Below are 24,405 nucleotides of genomic sequence, written 5' to 3' on the forward strand. Positions count from 1 at the left end.
GAAGAAAAAGAAAAAACTAATGCCTAAACTATAAACTGAAAAAAGAAGGGCTAATCAGTTATTTCTTGCATGGCCCCGATAATGCCAATATCAGCACAGATCTCTATTTAAGCTTGAACTGAGTATAATTGCAATTCCAATGTACTATAAAGTAATCTATCAACCAGTAGCTTCAAGCATAACCAAGTCACAAAACTACCTTACTTGACATAGGATCAGAGTAGTAGAATAGCCATCATCTACATAACAGCTCCAGAACCCCGGCGACACTCATTCAGCATGTCCATGTAGAACTGGCATTTGCTAATATCACTCTCATAATTGTTGATGCACTGTTTCACAAGACATTCAAACAAGGGATTCAGTCTTACCATTGCAGATTGGCAGATACAATAGTGTTGCTCCAACGTATGCACTTACATCTTGGAAGGCTTTAACGTGAGTAGTGCAAGCATCAGAACCCTTAGAAGTAGGGCCACTTACTGAATCAGCTGGAGAGGCAGCCTTCTCATGTTGAACAGTAGGACAGCCGAGAACATCATCAACAGCTCTGCGTGCAATAGCACTTCCAGCACCAAATGCCATGCCTATAGATAGATAACAAAACATAGAAAGCAGTCATTAATTAGGTCTACAAAGCAGCACAAGTGTCATACTAACCATCTGCAATGGTGGCACCAATTCCTCCAAGCATCGATCCTCCTCCTTGAGCAGGAGCTGGTGGGGGCGCAGAGCGAGCTGTAGCACAAGTAGCGACAAGCAACAAATAGTCCAACATGCTTAAATATGTCTCAAAAAGCTCCATAGAGGATGACCAATTTTAAAAGGCTGGAAATAGAGCTTCAAAAATAAAGTCAACACTGTTCAGATAACGTTTCTCATTGTAGATTGCAATCGCATGCAGAAGTCAAAAGGTATACAACATAAATGAGCAGCATATACTGGCTCTAGATGAGTTGAAACATGATAAGACTATATTAAGATGACATCCTAAAACTCAAATTGGAAAGCATAATATCCAATATCCAAAATTCTAAGCGCTCATCCAAAAGGGAAGAAATAATTAAGGTACCTGTCTGCATTGGATCTCTTGGTGAAGCTGATCGACGTGCAGCACGAGAACCAGAGCGTCCTATAATAGAGGAGTAAGAAGTCAAAACTGGACAATAAGCTCTAACATTAAAAGATTTGACAAGCCATTTCAACGATTCTAAACTTAACTTGCAAAAATAATTGTTTGATCATATGAGGATGGGCCTCCAACAGGATCCACTTTAATAAGAACATCACAGAGCTACCGGTAGATTCAACACTTTTAACCATATAAGCTTGAAAATAATTGGCTTATGGAGATGGCCATTCATCGCTCAGACGACTTGTTCACTCTAATGCCTACTCTAATCACTCACAGAACATCAACACACAATAGTTTCAGCAATCAGTACACTTTATTTGTAAATAGTCTCTTTACACACAAGTTGGAGATTGCGAGGACATGGAGCAGTAGTTTAAGGATTTCATACTGGTAAAAATCTGACAGATGATTATATGATTCCAGTTCAAAATCCCAGACAGCTGCACAACTTAGAGGAAACAATATGATCCAAACAACTGAAAGAAAATGTCATACAGAGCTTGTTGTTGTTGTTGTTGCTGTAATTCCAAACATATAGCACATAAAAATTAAAAGAAGGCCTTAAAGAAGCACATTAAGAAGCCAATAAAACCAATAGTTAAGCGCATGAGCAATAAAAGCTATTATTAAGATATAAAACAGCCTATAAGCATGGTTGTTATATGGTACCAATAAGATAAGTTCCTACATGACAAAAGAAACCAAGAAGTTATAATTGGTTTCCTATTTACACATACAAGTTTCTTGTTAACATCCACCAAATCTTTAAACATTAACCTCATGATCTTAAACAATAAACAAAAGAAATGTCAAGTGCAAAATGGCTCTTGACTCACATAGAAATCTGCTTTAGTGTGAAGAACTTCAAACAGAGTTGAGGCGGATTCATACATCTATCGAACAAATTAAATCAGGAAAACACTATATTTATTCTGCCAAAGAGTCCTCTTTGTTAGAATTTGTGGTAAGTTCCATTTCTTTCCATGACATTGGCTAGTTATCATGTTCTTACCAGTAAATTCAACATATGTAATCAATTCTCTTGGCCTTAGGTTCAAATCATCTATTTGATTCTCCGAAATCTTATCTTTCTAGTAGCAACATTTTCTATGCGGAAGCAGTATGAAGCAGAGCGAGTAGGAAAAACAAGAGCGTTTAACAATTTATAATACACTCGAACAAATAAAAAGGAAGGATCTGTGGAAAGCTATATATGATCCTTCACACCATATGGTGTGAGGTCGGTCACGATTCACTCAACACCGATGCGAGAACGCAACTCTGCAATATATCCTTTCGAGGATACAAGATCTAATTTTTCCAAGAACAACGGTGGTCGTGGACAATCCCAACTCCGAACGAAACCATCACACCACCATGAGATCCAACAGAATCAGAAGAGGTACAACCGAACCGAGCAGACTTTTAACAAAAGGGAACATATAGATCAGAAACATCGAGTTCCTTCTTGGATCACAACCCATGACGAGATCGACCAAAGAACATTATCATAATAATCACACCGACGATCAAATACACTCGATCAGAATCAAGGGGGTACTACCTCCGTAGCTTCGGCGAGGCATCGTCGTTGGACTGCGTTAGGCAGCGGCGGTGAAGAACGACGTGCGGGTTTGGATCGATAGGCGAGCGATCTTCGTATGTATGTATATATAGAGGAGAGGGAGCGCGGCGGAGTTGAATATTCTAGAATGAACGGCGGATTTACGGTAGCATCACGTCTCGGGAAAGATACATAGTCCGTTCGATTGTGATCGGACGGTGAGCGATGGATCCTTCTGTTTCGAGGACTCCAAGCTTTATGGAGATCACAATTATGAATTCATTATTCGAAGAATCAGATTATTTAAATTATAAGGAATTAAGTATAAAAAGGACATTCAACATTTGGATGTGATAAGGAATTCAACTATAGGAAAAAAACATTTTACATTATAATTTGATTATTAAACAAATTATTTCAGTTTTCTCTGATAAAAATTGAGAAAAAAAGTTCTTGATATTTTTGTGAGAGGATGTGACTTTGGGCTTAGGTTTGACTTGCTTCAGTAGAGGATTTTATTTCTTGAATTTTATTATCACTTGGCACCTTTTTTCCCCTAAAGAAAAATAATCTCATGTGATATGATAATTAATTAAAGAAAAAGGTTCATAGGCGGTTTATCTAATTATGTTCATGGAAGAGATACCAGTTTATCTATCTAATTTAATTGCCCTTAAGAAAAATAATTCGCACAATATTTCAACTTAATTGTATTGATCATGCAGAATACCCAATGGGGGTAATTTGTTCTGTGCAAGTTCTTCCAGATAATCTTCAAATTAAACAAAATATATTCTTGCCAAAAACATATTTCTTGAAAACCAGACACTGAAAGGATTGTGTGAGCTCAAGAAGATCAACCAGCTCATAGTTTGACAAATTTAAATCAAGCATAAAAGCAATAGATTGGATTTCCTCTTCATTGGTGGCATAGATTGGAGTTCTTCCAAATAATGGTCACAAGATCAGCAGCCAATTTAGCAGGCTTTCAAGAACAAAAGCCAAGAGCCATATTTCCTGCTGCTTCATCTGAATGCCATCTTGTTTGCCTATAGAACATCACTTGATCACCACCAAAGCTGCAATTCATAGCTGATGAGTGCCAGATTACATATGATAAACCGACAAGTATTAGCATAACACTGGCATCACTTTCTTGTGAAAGAGCAAAAAAAAGAAAAGCAGCTACTCTACTGGGGAAGGTCACACTGGCATGACTTTCTTTTGATGCAAGACCAAAATGGCTAATCATACTGATGTTAGTTAATTAACCATGTTTGATTGAGTCGGTAGCAAATTCTGGAGAAAATTAGACACAGAAATATGAGGGAAAAGAATCACAGAAAAGAACAAATATTTGGAAACAAACAAACAAAATAAAGAGGGCCTGTGGCCAGAAACTAACTTCATTACCTCGCAATATTTAATCTTTCAGCTCCAAAATAAAATGCCAAGCAGATTTTTCCTATGTATCATTAACTTGGACATTTTTTTAATCCGAAGTTATGACTCTTTGAGTTGTAAAGTAAAAAGCAATATGCATCAAGTTTCTTCTATGTTTGAACCAACTGCATCCTGTATTTTCTTCAAAGTTCCTCTACAGGTGGTAGAACATTATATGAATTGACTTGACCTTCCTGAAGCAAAGAAATATATTCAAAATGGTAAAGTAGCAAAAATAGAGTCAAAATGTTGCTGAAATGATTAAAATGAAAAGAAAAAATAAGATGGAAGCATGAAGATGTACTGCTACATTTAATCAAATCTTCCCAGGTTCTGGGCTGCCTTTGAATTCAAAGCAGAATCATATCAGTAAACCATAGCAAACAAGGATATTAGCCAAAGCAGAATCATATCAGTAAACCCTTTGTTCGGTGATGTACAAGAGTTCCAACAAGCTCTGTTCATAAAGCAAGTTTACTGGGGTGGTCCAAAGGGAGCAGAGCAAACTACTGATAGCAGGGCAGACAACCTGATGCAATAGATGTCAAATTCACTAGGACAAATGAAGCTACCAGATTCAACCAAAATTCTCAGCAGTTGGAAAATAGCATCTCGAAGATAAATTGCTTTAAATTAGTCAAAGCAACTTCCTATGACAAAGTAAAAACAATGAAGCTGAATTAGTTTCTTCATCAAATCAAGAAAGGAAGTACACAATTACCATCAGTTTGAATTGATTGATCTCTTAAATGACCGCAGGACACTCCATATGACAGTTGATGCAAAGAACATAAGCAAACCAGTCAAGACTGCATATTTCAGGCCAAGATTCACGAGCAAATGAACCAGCAGCCCAGCCAGAACAACCCCGACAAAATTAGCTGAGAAAGCTGACCAGAAAGGCATGTCAAGGATGGACGCGATGATGGCTCCAGTCCAAGCACCTGTACCAGGAAAAGGCACCGCCACAAACAGCATCAAACCCAGCCATTGGAACTCCTCCACGGGCCCTGCCTTCTCTCTGGCCCTCTCAAACAAAAGGTTCACAAACCGGGTTGCCACCGCACTCCTTTGTGAGACGAAAGACGCAAACCTTTTCAGGTAGAGGATGATGAACGGCACCGGAGCCATGTTTCTGAAGAAGAACAAATCCATCAAGACCAAAATTTCCGTCAATTTGCACAAAATGAGTAATTGGGTCAAAAAGAACCAACGAACCCAAGAATGGATAGGACTGTGAGCTTGAGAGGATCAAGCTGCATCCAGTAGCCGACCGGAATAGCGCCACGGAGCTCCAGCACAGGAAGGGTCGCAACGGCAAACACAACGGCCTCATCAGGCCAGCCTATTCTTCTCAGCGCTGTAGCAACCTTCAACCCCAAACTAGAAGCTCTTATGGATCCATCGGCCGCGAGGCAAGCACCACAAGCAACACAGGAGGCAAAGACGAAAGCTTTCCAGACCGAGGCGCACAGGAGGAGCCTACCAAGGCCAGACTGCCTGGTTTCTTCCGCTTCCGGTTCACATGCGCATTCCGTCGAAGGGCATGACGACAAGCTTCTAACGGGGGAGACAGCCCTGGCGAACAACCGTAAGGTACAGCCCTGTCAGCACGAGAAACCATTAGAAATGGCAGATCACATGGCTGGCAGAGGCTAAAGAACCGACCTTTGTGCCCAAAGGTGGGATTTTTGAAGCGCGGGATGGCTCTGGGGCATAGAGGAAGAAGAGAGAAGGCCTCCTTGAGGGGAGCGAAGAGAGAAGAGCCTTTCTTCTGCTTGCAGAAAAGGAGGTTGCTACTGCTGACAATGCCACCGTAGCAGCAGCCATCCGGAGAGGAGTGAAGATGAAGCAAGGAGAAAAAGGTGGCGTTGAATCGGGGCTTCCTCCAATATATCCCGTCTGCCTTCTCTCACGGAGGATTGGCGGTGCAAAGACAGAGGGCGGTGACTGTGATTAGCACATTAATTACAATGATGATGACAAAATTGTCTTAGTAGAGGAGGAGATCCCAAAGCAAGTAAAAAAATAGCTTTTTTTTTAGCCCATTTAATATTTTTGAACAAGTAATTTTTTTTATGTAAACAACAATTGTATTATAAAATTAAAGGTGTTCTCTGCACCCAAAAAAAATAAAAAATAAAAAGGTGTTCCCAAAGCCTTCCTTCAAAAAAATTGTCCCCTTATCCATGTTCTTTTTTGGAATCTCATTATTTGATGTTGAGACAAGAATTTTTTATTATAATTATTTTGAAAAATAAGTGGTGAAAATGATATTTGATAGCAATACTTTGTAATGATAATCAAGATATGGTATATTAATGCATATAAAAGATATCAAGGTAGAACTAATATCTTTATTTAAGTGGTATATTAATATATATATATATATATAAGAAAAAAAAATATGTATATATATATGTACATGTAGATGTATGGGATACCTGAATTTGAGGGGTATATATATGTAAAAAATATCAATAGACTATTTTCTCTATTTTAATGATATATATTTATATTTATAACGTTAATTTTGACTTTTTTCCATAGAAAGTTTTATTTTTTTACCACAGAGATTCTTTGTTTTTTAAAACCCAAAAATACATATATTTTATTTTCCTTCCCATCTTTTTACAACCGGTTGTTTCTTGGTCCGGTTCAGAGTTCTAAGAACCGGTCCAATGAGTCTAAAACCAAATTAATAATACGGGAAAAAGTAAATTATGTTATAAAATTAAAAATATTGAAAATAATAATAATCAAAGTCTTTATTCTTTAAAAATTAATATTTAAGTATATATGTATTAATTATTAGTACTAAAATATTATTTAAAGCATAAATATCTAAACTTTATGTTGATATGTATTTTAAATTATTGTATAAATTAGTTTTTTTGTTAGAATTTAAACTTTATTTCATACTTATTTAATAAAAAAATTAAATTTATCTAATTTAATCCCCTAGTTTTTATTTTTATTTTTTATCCAAAATACCTCTTGTTGTTGTCTCCTCCTCGAGTGGAGATCGTTGACCACCGCTTTTGCCCCCATTATGCTACTAATGATCGTAAATGCAATCATAAGGTTATATGGTGGAGTTGTACTTTGATTCAACACAAGAGAACTTAGCTTTGAAGGTATGAAATGTGCTTTTTTGTTGATAGATCGATGTGCAACTCATCGAAGTGGTTGTATGCACCCATCTCACACTCTCCTTTTTTTGCTTTGCCCTCACTAACTAATTCAGCTCCCTTCCTCTCTCTCTCTCTCTCTCTAATCGACATTTGTCTTCCTTACTCTCATCCTCTTCATTGTCCTCTATCACTCAGCCTTATGATGTGCTTCAATAAGAAAGTGGTGGAGCTTTTAAAAAAATTAAATAATTAATATATTTTATTTTTTTTATCTTAACTTACTTGTCAATATGTCATCAAATAGACACGACATAAGTAGCATAACAAACGAAAACGATAAACATAAATGTAACATAATATAAGAATTATGAGAGGAGAAAAATTGACATAATGGGATGGATACGACAATCGAGAATACTCACTTGGAGGAGAAGGTGACGGCGACGATAGATATTTAGAGTATTAAAGGAAAAATATCAAATAAAAAATTAAGAAATTTTTAAGAAAAATAAAAAAAGAAAAGAAACTCGTTAAGAAGAAATCATCCTTTAAAGTTTTATCAAACGAAACTTGAACCCAACAAAACCATGTCAAGAAAAAGATTAACAAATTAAAAACGCTGGAAAAAAAATATTCCTCACCGTTTTTGGAGTAAAATTGGAGACTTCAAGAAAAGGGACTCTCTACTGAAAAAAAAAGGTTAAAATATGGCGCTTTTTCGAGGGAAATAAAATGCTCTCTCTCTCTTTATATATATATATATATATATTCTTAATATCCTTTGAAATCCGTATTCTAACGCCGCTTCGGTCTCGCAAAGTAATTAACTCAACAGGAAAAAATCCGCTTCTTTCTTCGTCTTCTTTCTCCGAATCCTCCACCGGCGCTTGTGCGCTCACAAGTCTTGTTGCCCGCCGCAGAGGGAGCGGAGCACGACGCGACCGTCGTCGCAGCCATGGTGAGCCACCTAACCCTCGATGGATCCGGATGCCCCCTTCCATCGGTTCCCAATTCTAATTAATGGGAATTTTCTCTTTTGGTATCTCAAAGTTCTCCATCGCGGCCATCAACGACACGGAATCCGGAGGCAAGTGGGAGCCCCTCGCCCCAACCAAAGAAGCCCAGGCACGCCTCCGTCCCGCTCTCTGTAGTTCCTGTTGTTGTTGTTCTTTCTTTTGTTAAGATAAATTGATGTCTGATTGTGAGGGACCTTCTTTCGCGTCTTAGTTTGGTGTTTTGACGTGTGAAGATAGCAAAAATGAGAACCCTAGTTTTTGCTAGTATTGCCTTTCTGCACACTTTGCATTGCCCTGGCAGGGTTTCTCTGGGATTAGGGATTTGAGATGGTTTAGGCATTTTGGTACTTCCACTTCTGCTTTTTCTTGTATTAAAATTGTAGTTTTAATTGGTACTATTCTGTCTTTATGGTTGCGAAGCATGTCCTTTTTTTTCATGGTAATTAGTGGCATTTAGAGCTGTCTTTCAGAAGGAATTTGTGTGAATGTTGTTGGAATAAATTGGAGGAGATATATGTATGACCTCATAAGAATTGGCATAGCTAAGGATATGGTTAACTTTAATTGGGTTTTCCTTTTTCAGTTTCTTTTCGAAACATGGATTGATCAATTGTTGATTTCTACGATCTTCTTTGGTCCCTTTATCTGGTTTGACGTGCTAAAATTAAGATAGAACGCTTGTTGATACTAGTGTTATTATTTTGCAAGCTTTGCATTGCCCTTGCATGGTTTATTTACTTTTTTAAGTTTTGAGGTCGCAAAACAAGCGAATTTAGTTTTTTAAGGTCATATAGTGGTATAAGGAGCTGTCATTCAGATACAAATTGCTAGAATTTTTAGGTCTAAATTGGAGCAGACAGATGCCTCATCTCTGAAGCTGTACTTTAACTTTGGCTAGTCACTAATGCATAAGAATTGCTAGTGCTCAGAACATGGTAAAATTCCACAAGTTTAAAACCTTCTCTGGCCTTATAAGGTTTGCTCTTTCAAATTGGGACTAGAGCCAATTGCCTTGTAAGTTCACCGAGGTCCATAATTTGATGCTTTTGCTCATTAGTTGTTGTTCCATTTAGTCTGCACTCTGCAGTAATTTGTTGATGATTGATCACACCTTGGTGTTACATCAAGAGCTTGTTCTGGCAAAACAGCCTCATGTACAACTTATAACAGCTTAGTGGCATAGAGTTTTAACTCTCAGTGTATCTCCATATTCGCTAGCTCTCTTGACTTACTAGTTAGCTCACTAGTATATGAAATAGTTGGTTTTGTGCATTTGGAAGTTTGGATTGATCATTTGTTAGCCTGTTTTACATATTTCTACTTAACCTAGTCATCTGGTAGCAGGGCTTGCATGCCAACTCGAAATATTTACGCCTTCATGCAAGTGTCAGATAACTTTTGTATTCTGGGTCTTGAATTTGTATTGTAAATATTTATTATGATTCAGACTCCTCCAATAATAATTTGTTCTCTTCCTTAGGGTGAATTCTATCATTATGATTAAGAATGCTTTTTATTTAAATTTATCAGCAGATCTTTAGGTTTTTACTAATTTTAATTTAACTTTTTGGAAAACCAATACTCCAATCCTTTTTGTCCAGCATGGCTGATCATTGTAATCCGATCCCTTTTTTTTAAGAATGACTGGCCCTAACATAAATCCTGATTTTCTTATAATTTTGCTTTTATGCATGTACAGGAGACCTAGTGATTATTAATTTTTAAGATTCATGAACATGCTTAACTAAAACAAGGAAAGATAGAAGAAGATCTAAAAATTTTTTTAGTAAAAACTATAAATAAGGATTTAAATACTTTTAATTTAACTAAACATATGACTTTTTATAGATCCAAATGACGATAAAAAATCCATGTAGCGGACCTCGAATAATTGGGACTTATGACTTTGTTGTTATTGTTGATTCATGAACATACTTGATATCATTATTTAAAATGGAGAACCATTATTGACTAAATGTGATAAATATATATTTGGCATGCACATAAATCAGTAATTTATGAAAGCACTGAAGTTGAGGAGAGTGACACACACATCAATATTATGAATTAATTAGCACAAAATAATAGAGGTAATTACGCATTCCTATGGAGAAGAAACAGTTCATTTCTCCTTCAATAGTCTCCAACCTTTATTCGCATGTTGTTCATAGATTTAATTTAACTCACTTTAGGTGTTCTTGTTGTTTGTTATTTCTCATATATAAAATTTGACTTGGATATGCATTGGAACATGACTCGTGTCCCTGTCCATGCAACTGAAGGTCAGAAGTTCCAACTCCCAACAATGTGGCATGAACTTTCCATATAGTTCCTATATATGCACTTTGTGTTTGTGAAATGCATGTCCATTTTTATTTATTTGTACTGTGGGACTGCTGATCTCTAAGCAATGCACTTCAGTTAATTGATTGTACCATCTAATATGAAAATTTATTTCCTAAGAACTCTTTTGCCATCATTTTCAGGAGTTCCATCTTTCCCAAACATATCATGAAGGACTCTTGAAATTGCAAGCTAAAGATTACGGAAAAGCTCGTGAGCTATTAGAATCTGTTTTGAAGGATCCTCTCATATCGAGTGCCCAGGTAATTTCAGCTAGAAATGATATGTTTAACACTTTTGTTCATACTTCAACTAATTAAAAGTTTATCTGTTCTTGTTAGGTTGGTAATGTTCCTGGTGACCGTCATATGTTACAGCTAAGGTTTGTAGCTGCAATACTTATACATACTCTGTTCAACTTGGTAAATGACTTTTGCTACTATCATTCTTTGTGCTAGTTGTTTCTGACATTGTCCATTCATGTTGGACCAAGAGTTTGTAATATAAAGTTGAGCAGAACTTTCTGTATTCAAGACATTTATCCTGACATCCTAGGTTTAGTCCTATGTCGAGGGTGGGAGGTCAATTGAGTTGGTTTATAGGGCTAGAGTGTGGTCTATTATCCTTAAGTCGAGTTTAAGCATTTTGGATTAGTGATTCAAGCCTACAAGGGGTGAGATATCCCATCCAGTCGGGTTATGATGAATGTTATCAGGGTGGAGTATGGTGAGGGCCCAAGTGAACAAGTGTTGTATGTAGATTGGGGTTAGGCCCATGTAATAGACACATCAAGACATGGAGCAATTATTGGATTGGGCAAAACATGCACCATACCAAACCTTGATCATGGGTTATGTTTGAGCATTGACAAAGACGTGGAACCTAAGTGGAGGAGAATTGCAACACCTCATATTTAATCCCATGTCTGATACGGGAGGCCAATTGATCTTGTTTATATGATTAGAATGGGTCTACTACATTAGCCTAAGTCTAAGCATTTTAGGTCAATGGTTCATGCCTGTCATGTTAATGAGTTAATTATTTCGTCAGGTCGGATCATGACATATATAATGTCCAAGTCAAAATTCTCATTTCCCTTTACAGTGTTTGCAACTCTCTCTTGCTTTTGTAATCTTTGGTACTTAGAAATTGCATATTGATTGTTTTATAATATAGGAAAATTGGAAATAAATGCATTTATGAAACTCTTCAATCTCTTTTTGTATTTAAACATTCAATTCTTGACTATTGTTTATATTTCACTTCTTGGAAGTACTAATAATGGTCTTAAAACTTAAAAGCTTTCTTGACTGTTTATAAGCTCAGGGAGAGAGAATGGAGGAGAGAACTTATGGGAATGGTTGATAGCTCGGGGGGGTGAGAGAGAGCTTGGGTAGGCAGTGGAGAGAGTTAGAAGAAGAGAGATTGGACAAGCAGGAGGGAGATGAAAATCATGGATGCAGAGGAAGGGGTGGGTTCCACCTATCATAGAAGCTCAGGATGTGCATTTTATTTTGTTTCCCAAAAGTCACTCCTCCAGTGGCTAGGTGGTGAAGACTGACAGGTGGGTAACATATTGGGTTCTCATTGTTTAAAGGTTTATATCGGCAACTTGTACATGAACAATTACGGAGATTTGGAACAGTGGGCAAAGACCCCATGGAATATTGATTTTGAATTTTTTTTAAAACTTCATTCAGGAACTGTACCTTTTTTGGCAATGTTTTCTTCACCTGCAAGTATTACTGCCTAGTAGTGTTATGCTTAAAGTGTTAATAGTCTTCAAGTTGATGGTTGTTCATTCTGTCACTTTGTGTTGACAACTTCATTTACTGCAGGTTCTTGTCACTGAAGAATCTTGCAGCTGTCTTCCTTCAACAAGGCCCCATATATTATGAGAATGCTCTTCACTGCTATCTCCAAGCCGTGGAGCTTGATGAGAATGACTCAGTTGTTTGGAATCACCTGGGAACATTATCATGCAAAATGGGTTTATTGAGCACTTCAAGGTGGGCATTTGAGCAAGGACTTCTGTGCAGCCCCAATAATTGTAAGGCTATATGATGCTCCTTAGAGATACAAAATTTATTCTTGTTCCATGTTATTTTGGTATTTATCATATTTTCTATTTTACTTTAAAATTAGGATGTCACTATGTATACTAACATCATTTTTCTTAATTTTTTTTACTTTGCGTGAAGGGAATTGCATGGAGAAATTATTGGAGGTACTGATTGCAATTGGTGATGAAGTTGCATGTCTTTCTGTAGCAAATCTTATTCTTAGACATTGGCCATCACATTCTCGTGCTTTGCATGTTAAGAAGACTATCGAGGATGCTGAGCCAGTACCTTTTGCACCTCGTGGTATCGATAAGCTGGAACCAAAGCATGTTAGACTTAATTTTTCTGAGAAAAGAAAATCAGTAGACGATGAAAATAGCAGCAATCGCATATCTAAAAGACGTAATCAGACCATAGAACTGCAGTTGGCTGGAGCAACATGGTCGGCTCTTCTGGATGCAATTCTGGGCATATTTGTTCAGCCAGCCACTAAAGATTCTGAGCCAGAGACTCTGCATGATCATGAGGATGTACGAAATGACAAGCAATTTAACAGGCTTGGAATGGAATTATCTGGTGATGCAACAACAATTGATGATAGGAGCATGGAAACCCAAACAAATGAGAACATGGATAGGTTTACTTGTATAAAGATAGATATACGCTTAAGTGAATTTTCAGACATTATTGTGAACCCTGCCAAAAGTAAAGAACATGGTTTGCATCCTGTTGATGGGTGCACATTGTTGGGTTCTTATGGTATGGAGAAGTCAACTACAATTAAAGAAAGAGATATCAGTACAGACAGAGAACATCACCAGGAAAGGCGAAGTACACGTCTTGAAATGCTTAGAAGTCGCAAATTAAGTAAAGAAGAATCAGAATCCAGCGCCAAAGATCAGGCAAACATTGTCTGTCAATTTCTGGATCCCTTTATCCTAAGAAGATTAAGAACTGTAGGTCAAGATTGTTCATTTACTTCTGATAGCATGTACCCTGATTCTCTTACCTATAATTCAAACCTTGAGCACAATGATACTTTGCAATTTATATCTAAAACCTCAAAGAATTTTGGTGCTCATCATATAGCTCATCTTTTACTGGAGGAGGTGGCCCACAAGTATATTCCCTTTCAGGACAGCTTTGTCAAGTTCATGGAATTAGAGAAATTGACCAGAAATTGGGGTCAGGATCGCTCCCCATTATCTTGCTTATTTCTTGCCGAGTTATACTATGACCAGGGATCATGGTTTGCTAACAGATCAAAACGGTTAGAGTATCTTTCTGAGGCATCATATCATCTTTGCAAAGTCATTGAATTGGTAACTCTCGATTCTCATGATGACTTAATTGGTATAGATAATCATTTCAGTAGTACACAAACTGTAATGGAGATTAATGATGCTCAAAGAACATCATTACTTTTAGATGACAAACTTGAGAAAGAAGGTGGGCTGTTGTTGAATAATTCTCAAAATGTAAGAGCAACAATAAGTAGTGATTCTGCCTCCCAGGAAAGATTTGTGCATAGTTCTACTTTAACAGATAATAATGCTTTTTGGGTGCGTTTCTTCTGGTTGAGCGGTCGGTTGTCTCTTTTCCAAGACTGCAAGGCAAAAGCTTTCAATGAATTCTACATTTGTTTATCACTTCTGAGAAATAACAATAAATTAGAAGAGGCTTCTGACTTTGTCTTTCTACCTCACTGCAAGCTTGTGAGACTGATAACTGTTGATAGAATTCTTCATGAAATTAACTTATTGAAGCTTGACTCTCTACTTGGGAAAGTTTCAGATGAAATGATGGAGAAAGGAATGTACTTGGAGTGCATGAACATGCTCTCTCCTCTTCTGCTTTCTACTAAGGATGTGTATCTTGATTCTGTGTTTGGTCCATTGAAAGAAAAAGAAAAGATCATGTCAGTGGAGCTATCGGCATTAAATCTTCTTATTTCAGCATGTCAAAAGGCAGAACCAATGGATATTCAGGTATATCTGAACTGTCACCGGAGAAAGCTTCAAGTGTTATCTGTTGCAGCTGGTATGGAAGGTTCTGCTGCGGCGTTGAAGGGTAAAAGTTCAGCATCAAAAGCAAGTTGTGATTTTGAAATAGACTTTGCAGAACCAATGAGCAAACATTGGAAAAGTCTGGTTTCTGAAGAAGTTAAAGATATATCCCGAAGTACAACTTTAGTGAAGAACTTTATTGATCAAGCTGGTGCTACTGTAAGTGTTCATTATTATTATTATAAATAATAATAATATTATTATTATTATTGTTATAAATAATAATAATAATAATAATATTATTATTATTATTTTCGTTTGTAAGAGCTAACTTTTGACCTTGTTTGTTTAGTGTTTTATGATGGGAATTGAAACTAATGTAGTATTTGATATGTATTTTATTGTGCTGCTGTTTACAATCTTCATTAGTTATTTGTTGTGATGCATGTTCTAATTAATTGAGAAGTCCTGAACTACTTCTGCATGTTTGAGGTTCCATGACCTCTTCTGAGCTCTCGTGGAATTAAAGCCCACTTATCTCGTCATCTTTTAAAAGTTTGCATGTGTGGATATTTGATTCTTTTCCCTGATTGATTGAAATACTGATTAGGAATTTTTTTCATAATAAACATTGCAACTGGTTTAATGCAACCAGGAAAATTTAACCAAGTAGGAATTTTTTTCATAATAAACATTGCAACTGGCTTAATGCAACCAGGAAAATTTAACCAAGCAGTAGTAAGAGAATACATACTTTTTAATTAGAGTATTCCTCCTCCAAATCACTTGTTAGAATGCATTAATCCTCCCAAATGAAGCTCTAATCACCAAATATCAGCTTTAATTGAGAAAAGAGTGAGAATGTGTGAGAAAGAGAGCGACTGAGTGTGAAAGAGAGTTCAGAAGATGTGAGAGTGAGAGAGGGTGAAAGAGGGGGAGGGGGAGAGGGTTTAAATGGTGTCTAAAAGGGGGTCCAACAGTCAAATTGACTGTTGGATCAAGATAAATCTGGGTCGTTGATCCATATCGGTTGAAATCTGACCGTTATTTCGACCTTTTCGCTTGGTACATAGGCCGTATCACCCGATACGACCCCCCTTTACATATATAGCCTGGTACAGGGTGGTCCACGTGCTGGTCCTCTATCGGACCGATATGTATTGCTCATACCGTACCGACTTAGGCAGTATGTCAATCCTTGCTGGTTCGGTATTGTTGGTGGAACAGTAAATGGTATTCACTTTTGGGAGATGCAAAGTTTCTAGGTGCAGTATGCCAACTTTTGAGTTTAGGCCTCCTTTCCTTAATAATATGTATTTTAGAAGACCAATAGCATGGTCAATGCCGTATGACCTGTTCATGATTTGTTTGCTTGCTTCTTTCATTGATGGATAAAAATATCTTAGGAGAGGAACCATGAACTAGAAAGAATAAAATGAGACTGAAGTCATAGTATTAGAATTTTCTAGGCACCCAAAACTAACTAATTAAGTGGAAATGTGGAATTTATGTCCCAATAGGCATGTGATCCTACATCTTTCCTGCACGTCTTTATGAACCTCAGTGGTATAAAAGACATCGATATTATCATCGTCCAATCCTTCTCTAGAGCCATCTTCATATGATTTTACAATCAACTTGATATTAACTCTCTTAAGCTAGTATTATGTTCCAAGCCAAGTGAAGACTTCGTGTAAGAATTTAAACTTTAAAGGCTGTTTGACAGGTAGAAAGATCAATTTTTTCCCTGTTAGAGGCACAAGGCTTGAGATTTGGGTCTAAATAATCCTAGATCATATTTGGGTACAAGATCTAGTTAATTCATTGTAAATTTCACATAGCCGATAGAATGTGACCTGCCCTCATCGACCTATGTATAGCCTACAAGGGCATCCATATGCATGTGGGCAAATATGTTTAGGATGGGCAAAGTGTAAGTGCAATGAGGAGATGTTTCACAATACTAGAGGATAGGAATATATGTATGCAGTCAATCAATTTTATAGTTTTTGACTGAAGCTTCCTAGTTGATCCCAGTTTTAGATATTTCCTGATAGTTTCTATAATATATAGGTGTATATGCTCAAATTCCTTCCTGGTCTAGTGTATGCCTGAGAATTGAGTAATTACCTTTTCAACTCAAGATGGATGTTTTTGAGATCTATTAATGACAAATTTAGCTACTATATTCCTCTTTTAATAATTAGGGAGAACATTTATATGCTTGTATAAGGTTCTGATCGGCCCTTGTAGAGTGATATTATGTCTAACCTTAATATTAAGGAGTTTTATTTTGTCAGGCAGCTGGATTTGGACAATTTCAAATAACAGCTATTGGTGTCATCATGGAAAACTTATGGTATCATTTGATATCTGTGTCTGAATTCATATTTGCTGATGGATACAAATATGGTTTTTCTACTATCAGATCAGTATATAATATCTCTGACACCCATAACTTAGTTGTGGATGTTTGTGCATTGTCTAAATTGTTTTAATTCCTTTTACTATCTCTCAGATTTTATTAAATCATATCTAGTTTGTTGCATTGCATCAAGCTAGTTTGTCTAGTTAGCATTCATCCATCAGGTTGCTTCTGTCCTTTTGCAGGGTATAATAGATTATTTCCTTTTACCTTTACATGATTGTTGATTGCTACCCTTTTGGTCTGTCTTCATGCCACCTATTCTTTCTCCATTTTTGTTTGAATGTCTGATTTATCAATGCAACTTAAAATGATTCTTGCAGAGATTATTTTCATGAGGGCATATATAACAACCATATGCTGCTGTCTCTACTTGCAGGATAGCTTGGGATCTCTTATTTGCACTGTAGCAGATATTCAGTCTTTGCTCGTGACGGTTATGCGCAGTATAATGAGAACAATCGTCAGCCAAAAGTCTCCTGGTTCAGCAAGTTCAGGTCAGACAGAGCAATGGGAGAGCTGGTGCCTGGTAGATGCTGCCATTGCTTTTTGCAAACTCCAACACCTTGACCCTTCGGTTTCTATCAAAACTCAAGTAAAATTTTCCATTCTTTCACAGAAACAAGTTTGTGGATTTTTTTCCTCATTCTGACATTGTGTTGAACTGTTTATTATCTTGTGTGTATATAACATCACAGGTTGACCTGATTGTGGCAGTCCATGATTTGCTTGCCGAGTATGGGCTTTGTTGTGCTGGTAGGGACAGTGAAGGGGAGGAAGGCACATTTCTCAAATTTGCAATCAAGCATCTCTTAGCACTAGATGTAAAACTAAAGCAATTGAGTGGTATGCTATGATAGATGAAAAATGATCGAGTTGTTTTATTATGCTGACACCACAAACAATTTTCAGTTGTGAGAGATTTGAGCTCTGTTTACTTTTAGGTACAAATGGACAAGAGGAAATTACATCTTCTCACAAGCACACTGTAGAAAATGTGGTTTCTGATTGTGTTGTCACTTATGAAGAAAATGAAAAACACGAGGATGCACTGGATACTGGAAAGAACTCTAAATTGGATTCTTCTTCAGAACAGAAGCAAAGTACCACTGTTGGTGAGACTGCTAGTTCTCTTACCGATGAAGAATTAGAGGAGATTGAGTTGGGTATTGATAATGCCTTGGATCAGAGCTTCTTCTGCTTATATGGGCTTAAGATAAACCCAGATTCTTCTAGTGAAGAGGAACTAGCCATTCATAAAAATACTAGTCGTGGAGAATACCAAACAAAAGAGCAGTGTGCGGATGTATTTCGATATGTTTTACCTTATGCAAAGGCTCTGTCAGTGAGTTTCTTTCTTCCTGCTTTTCTCCTCACATATTCAATTCATAGATAGCTTGTCAGTATTGTAAATTTGCTGGATCTGGTACCATCATTTTTCTTTTGATCATAGAGAGCTGGATTGGTTAAGCTCAGAAGAGTGCTTCGGGCTATCCGGAAACACTTCCCTCAACCACCTGATGACATATTGTCTGAGAATGCAATTGACAAATTCCTCGATGGTCCTGATCTATGGGAAGATAAACTTCGTGAAGTTTCTGGACCTAATGAAGGTCAAGAGCTGGTAACAACTATTCTGTCTAATGCAAGAGGCCTTGAGACACACAAAAAATCATCAGTTGTGAGGTTTGTTTGATAAGTGGAACTTCCTTGCCTTATGTTGTTTTGCCAACTTTGTTACATTTCTTTTTTTTTCTAACTCAGTTTGGTGCATTTACTTTTATTGACAACTAATATCTGTTTTATATGTTGACTAATTATTTCAGCTCTGAGCAGTACTTAGAAGTTTATGGCAACTTGTACTATCTTATGGCCCAGGCTGAAGAGATAAGTGCTATTGACAAGTATGCTGGCTTTGTACTTAAAAAAGAAGGGGAGGAATTTGTGGAACAAAGTGCAAATCTATTTAAATATGACCTACTGTACAATCCCTTGCAGTTTGAGAGCTGGCAGAAGCTTGCAAATATATATGATGAGGTAGTTGCATTATATAATGTGAAGTTCTCTTAAAGCTTTCTAAAAGAGATACAATTTGTTTGGCGTGATTGTTGCATCAATCAATTCCGATTTTCATGTTCTATGTCTGTTTTGTCTTCACTACAGGAGGTGGACTTGTTGCTGAATGATGGTAGTAAACATATAAATATATTAGATTGGAAAAAAAACACTAATCTGCATCAAAGAGTTGAGGCTGGTCGAAGACGGAGTAGACGGTGCTTATTAATGAGTTTAGCTCTAGCCAGTACTTCATCTCAACAGGTATTTTTTTGCAAGGCTAGTGTTATTTAGTTGATCCATGTACTTAACATTTTACTTGATCCAACAACTAATTGCCTTCTCCTTTTCTTTTGGATTCTCTTTCAGAGCCAAATACATGAATTATTGGCTCTAGTCTACTATGACAGCCTTCAGAATGTTGTACCATTTTATGATCAGCGATCTATTTTACCAACAAAGGATTCAACATGGATGACATTTTGCCAAAATTCGATGAAACACTTCGAGAAGGCTTTTGCATTAAAGTACTACTATTTGCGTAGGTGTTATACGTCAACCATATATTGAATGTAAACTGACACAATTGTTGTATGTCCTCAAATTAGGTCTGAATGGCTCCACGCTTTTTACCTTGGAAAACTGTGTGAAAAGATGGGACAATCACCTGCTAAAGCTTTGTATTACTTTAGCAAAGCTGCTTCATTAAATCCTTCTGCTGTTGATCCTGTGTACAGAATGCATGCATCACGCATGAAGTTGCTTTATACACGAGGAAAACAAAGTTTAGATATTATTCAGGTTTGACTAAGAGCTTCTATAAATTGCTTGTTTGTTGTCTTTTTCTAATAATGTCAATTGCTAGATGAATTTTTTTCTAATTTCTATACTTCTAGTTTTGATAGAGAGATGATAGTTTGTTTTTAGAATAAGTATATTTCTGGAAAACATGCGGCAAAGAATACTAATGTCCTTAGCATCTCTTTTCTTTTACAAATATAACGGAAGATCTTTCTAGCTTATTCAAGGCATTCATGTCATATATTAAAAAATACTTGTGCTACTTTATCGTAACATACTGGATTTACATATTGGAAAGCTCATTGTGGCCACATTGACAGCTGTGACAGCTCTTTAGAACATTTCAGCATGGTGATTCCCTGTTTGACCAGTATGTACCACTGGATAGTCGTGGTATACCTTTATATGTAGATTGCTGATTTCAGTAGAATACAATTCACAAGCTTGTTCTATTTCTGTATAGTTCTGTGTCATTCTACAATTCTTTTTTTTTTTAATTTCATTCACAACTTAGTCTTTTAGATTTATATTCAGACATTTCTGGATTGCAATCATGTGCATATATTTCACCTTAGTTTCTGCTTCATATGTGAGGTCACTAAAGATCATAATATTCCATGTGAAGATCAATAAAAGATTTTTCGAACTTTTTGGCTCTTTGTGGTATGATGTCAATCCTCTGAAAGTTGATGACAAAGCAAACTGAGGCAGAAGATGGACTTGTTAGAAACCCAAATGATTAGTTGGCAGGTGGAAGCATTTGCCTAATCTAATGGAATTAGGGTTCCAACTTTCTATAATAACCTATACTTGTAAAATTCTTGACAAGGAGGGGATAATGATGTCTTCAGATTCAAGGATCAAATGTTCATCTCCTAAGAGACAAAAAGGTCACAGATCCATTGAGATTTAAGTTCATTATCGATGTGTCTCACTGTTCACAAGTTTAAAAAATATGTGGTGACTTGCTACCTATCCATTTTATCCATTTAGGTATCACCTTTTAAGCTGTCTTTAGATTCAACAAGAGACATCTTGAAGCTCCACATTCTCATTAATCAGGAGACATGGTTGATCTTTTTCTTGCTTTGGATTTGCTGTAGGACATTTGAAGATAGCACCTGGTTGTAGCTGTACACCAGGATCCTGAGTGGGATTCTGTTCTCCATCTTCTCTCTTTTCTCTTCATTTTCCCCATTTTGATTTCATGAGCATGCCTTTGTTGTCAATGCCTCTTTGTAACATTTGCTGATGGACTTACCATGCCAGATGCTGGCCAGTGCTCTTCAAACTTGTGATTGTAAAATAATTGACGCCCTTGGCAACTTTGGTTAAAATGGCCTGAACTCGGGAGTTGATAGGTTCAATAGTATACGCTCCAGTTATTTGCATCTTGGTCCATACCATCCGGGAGGAAAATAACTAGCTGTTTCCTAGAAGTAATTGGATAATATCAATATAAATAACTAATAAGCTAGCACATTATTTGGATACTACATGTCATACTTGCAGAAACTTTTAGCTAAACAATGGCCTATTTGTATAATCTTGATTGTTCATAGACTTAAATTCAAATGTGTGCAGCTGAGTAGAGAAAATACGATATAATGATTTATAACTTTTTACACAATCCACCTTCTTGTACCATTTGTCTGACCATGTAAATTAAGTTGAGTGTTCTAGCATTTTTTATTATATATCTATATTGAGATTGTAAGACAGCCTATTGGTTCTTATGCATGTTACCTAACATAATTGACATGACTAAAGCTGTGAGGTTTCAGGTTGTTGCTACACATGCCTTTAGTCAATCAACTAGGGAGAAGATCCAAGAGATGTTCGATTGGCCAAACCAAGACCTTATGCAGTTGAATTTGGATGGGAAGGATGTCATTGATCAAGATGATACAAAGGAGAAGAAGACTATTGATCCTAAGTTATTAGATAAGGCCTGGCATATGCTTTATGATGATTGCCTCATAGTTCTTGGAATCTGTGTGGAAGGCGAGCTGAAACACTTCCATAAAGCAAGATACATGCTTGCCAAAGGGCTATATAGAAAGGGGGAGGCTGGAGACCTGGAGAGGGCAAAAGAAGAACTTTCCTTTTGTTTCAAGTCATCTCGATCTTCATTTACTATGAACATGTGGGAGATTGATGGTATGGCAAGAAAGGGAAGGTACTTGTTTTTGTTGTTAATCTGTTTATTGGTCTTTGTGTTTGGTTTTATATATGCTATTGATGATGCTTGTTTATGCAAATGTTTTTTAGCTTGATTATGATCTCTTTTCTCTTTCCAGGAGAAAGAGTCTTGGACTTTCTGGAAACAAAAGGAGTCTGGAGCTTAGCCTGTCAGAAAGTTCTCGGAAGTTTATTACTTGTGTCCGGAAATACATGTTGTTCTACTTGAATCTTCTGGAGAAGACAGGGGATTTGTGGACTCTTGATAGGGCTTATGTTTATCTCAAAACTGATAAGAGGGTATTTGTTAGTTAATACCTACAATGTGAAATAATTTATATTTCTTTTGCAGGTTTCTGTTTTCTGCATGTCACTATGTTTATTAACATGCACCATCAGATCATTATTATTTTTTATTAACAACAGCTTTCATTTTATCTTCAGTTTGCTTTGTGCTTGGGAGACATTGTTCCGATTGCTCTGGGAAAATACATTCAGGTTCTGATATCATCAATCTGTAATGCTGAGATCCACAATGCTACCGATAACTCCATTTCTCTCGAGCAAATGTTGGAGAAATTGTTCAACATATTTATGGACCATGTGAATTTGTGGACTGATATCATCAGCCTACCAGAGTTGAAGAGCCCAGACCTATCCGAAGGCAATCTCTACAAGTAAGTCGAGCTATTTTGGTGTTTGTATAACAGTAACATCACTTACATTGCTTCTTTACAAAGCTTGGCTTTTTATGGCAGCTACATCCATCAGTACATTCACTTGCTGGAGAGTGATATACGGCTGGAAGCACTTGAAGGGATAAATGAAAAGATCCGAAAGCGATTTAAAAATCCAAAACTAACAAATAATAACTTTGCAAAAATTTGCAAGCATGCGTCTTTAGCTTGGTGCCGTTCTATTACCATTAAGTTGGCATTAATCACTCCATTACCTGATTCTGGAGAATCCAGTGGTCAGCTTAGTTGTGTGGAGAATAGCCTACTACTTTTTGTGGATCTACAACCAGACGAGCTTTTGGTTTCACCAGTGGAAGGTCCTTTTCAATCTAAAGGCCTTGACATGAATTGGTTTGAAGCTTTATGTAAAATCAAGAATATTCAGATTAGACAAACATCAGAAGAAAACATGGAGGCTGCTGTTGCCTTGATGAGATGTACCTACAATTTCTATCGAGAGAGTTCTTGTGGAACATTTCCATCGGGCATCAACCTGTACACAGTAAGTTTGTCGCAAACAGCTGTAGAAGGGCTACAACAGCAAGGAAAGGAGATAAGTGATATCCTTGACTTGAGTATCCCAAGAAAGCTGCTTTTATGGGCGTACACCTTGGTGCATGGCCGCTACTCCAATATCTCAGCTGTTGTGAAGTACTGTGAAGAGGCAAAGGTAAATACTTGAAGTTGCATAATTGATGTGAGGAATTGAATAGACTGTGCCTGACTTTCTAAAATGCCATCTTATGCAGTCAAGGATGAAGAAGGGAATCATGACATCCACGGTGTCGCAAGTAAATATGCCTGCTAGTGTAACTCATGCAGGTTAGTTACGTCATTCTCGCACTTGTTCGTCTTATGCGTGATATGTCTTAGTTGGTTTCCTTTTTGTATATAACTACACAATATTGGTTGTCAGCCTCGAGTGCTGGTAGAGAAAAGACGGAAGGCCATGAGCATGCTGAAGGAGAGGATAATCCATCTGTTTCTTCTGGTTCTGTTGCTCTGCCTGCAGAAGAGACCACGCGCAGCGCCACCCCTGTTTCTTCTACCGAGGTTCAGAAATCTGCTGCTGCGGCTCCATCTTCGCAGCTTCAACGATGCAACATGTCCAAATCAACTGAGAGCACCGAGGGATGAAAAGCGGGCAAACTTGTAAAGCAGCATTGTGATACAAATGACTCAAGTGGATTGACCTATTGTCAGGAAACAGAGATCAGTCGAGGAAAGAAGGGCAAAGTTCGATGTAAGTGTACCATCCCTTTCTTGTATCTAAACCAGGATGGAGCTTTCCTTTACATAGAGCGGGAGAGAGCCTTGGAGTTGTAGTGTACAAGTTATAGAAATGATGCCCTCTCTTTCCACAATCTTGAATGGCTGAGGATGTAAATTTCCTTCATGATTAGTCAATCATCTTTGGACTTGTTATTATCCTCTATTCGACCTTATTAGCTAAAATTAAATGATAACATGATTTCTTGGGACTATATGTTTATTTATCTGTT

At 37.0% G+C, this 24,405-nt stretch overlaps 3 protein-coding genes across 9 annotated transcripts; 1 reads left to right on the forward strand and 2 right to left on the reverse strand.

Annotated features, from left to right (window-relative positions):
- Positions 1 to 79: 79 nt before the first annotated feature.
- LOC135592876 (uncharacterized) lies at positions 80 to 2,839 on the reverse strand. Its single transcript, XM_065082581.1, has 5 exons — positions 2,700 to 2,839; positions 1,073 to 1,132; positions 661 to 738; positions 421 to 587; positions 80 to 332 (listed from the first exon to the last, which is right to left on the reverse strand). Exons 1-5 carry the CDS (start codon positions 2,719 to 2,721, stop codon positions 240 to 242), a joined length of 420 nt encoding a protein of 139 aa, XP_064938653.1. The 5' UTR covers positions 2,722 to 2,839; the 3' UTR covers positions 80 to 239.
- Positions 2,840 to 3,442: 603 nt separating this feature from the next.
- On the reverse strand, positions 3,443 to 6,102 carry LOC103997780 (uncharacterized). 6 transcript variants are annotated; one of them, XR_010479278.1, is made up of 4 exons: positions 5,811 to 6,102; positions 5,361 to 5,746; positions 4,453 to 5,277; positions 3,443 to 4,336 (listed from the first exon to the last, which is right to left on the reverse strand). XR_010479278.1 is itself a non-coding variant. In XM_018831343.2 (4 exons), the coding sequence occupies exons 1-3, from the start codon at positions 5,970 to 5,972 to the stop codon at positions 4,866 to 4,868; spliced, it is 960 nt and encodes a 319-aa protein (XP_018686888.2). In that variant the 5' UTR covers positions 5,973 to 6,102; the 3' UTR covers positions 3,443 to 3,778; positions 4,864 to 4,865. The 6 variants fall into 6 exon arrangements, 4 of the variants coding, with proteins under 4 accessions (XP_018686888.2, XP_018686887.2, XP_018686886.2 ...); XR_001979750.2 differs by having other exon boundaries at positions 3,443 to 3,778; positions 4,113 to 5,277; XM_018831343.2 differs by having other exon boundaries at positions 3,443 to 3,778; positions 4,864 to 5,277.
- Positions 6,103 to 8,066: 1,964 nt separating this feature from the next.
- LOC135592878 (calcineurin-binding protein 1-like) lies at positions 8,067 to 24,387 on the forward strand. Of its 2 annotated transcripts, XM_065082583.1 has the most exons (20): positions 8,070 to 8,234; positions 8,327 to 8,401; positions 10,779 to 10,898; positions 10,977 to 11,017; positions 12,474 to 12,685; positions 12,837 to 14,923; positions 17,509 to 17,724; positions 17,828 to 17,975; positions 18,074 to 18,474; positions 18,583 to 18,815; positions 18,956 to 19,166; positions 19,293 to 19,448; positions 19,554 to 19,711; positions 19,793 to 19,985; positions 21,770 to 22,164; positions 22,286 to 22,466; positions 22,611 to 22,843; positions 22,925 to 23,573; positions 23,653 to 23,725; positions 23,820 to 24,387. In XM_065082583.1, exons 1-20 carry the CDS (start codon positions 8,232 to 8,234, stop codon positions 24,038 to 24,040), a joined length of 6,006 nt encoding a protein of 2,001 aa, XP_064938655.1. In that variant the 5' UTR covers positions 8,070 to 8,231; the 3' UTR covers positions 24,041 to 24,387. The 2 variants fall into 2 exon arrangements, with proteins under 2 accessions (XP_064938656.1, XP_064938655.1); XM_065082584.1 differs by lacking the exons at positions 22,925 to 23,573; positions 23,653 to 23,725; positions 23,820 to 24,387 and having other exon boundaries at positions 8,067 to 8,234; positions 22,286 to 22,518; positions 22,611 to 22,742.
- Positions 24,388 to 24,405: the final 18 nt, after the last annotated feature.

This window comes from Musa acuminata, chromosome BXJ1-9 (assembly GCF_036884655.1).
Source record: "Musa acuminata AAA Group cultivar baxijiao chromosome BXJ1-9, Cavendish_Baxijiao_AAA, whole genome shotgun sequence".
NCBI classification, from domain to species: domain Eukaryota; kingdom Viridiplantae; phylum Streptophyta; class Magnoliopsida; order Zingiberales; family Musaceae; genus Musa; species Musa acuminata.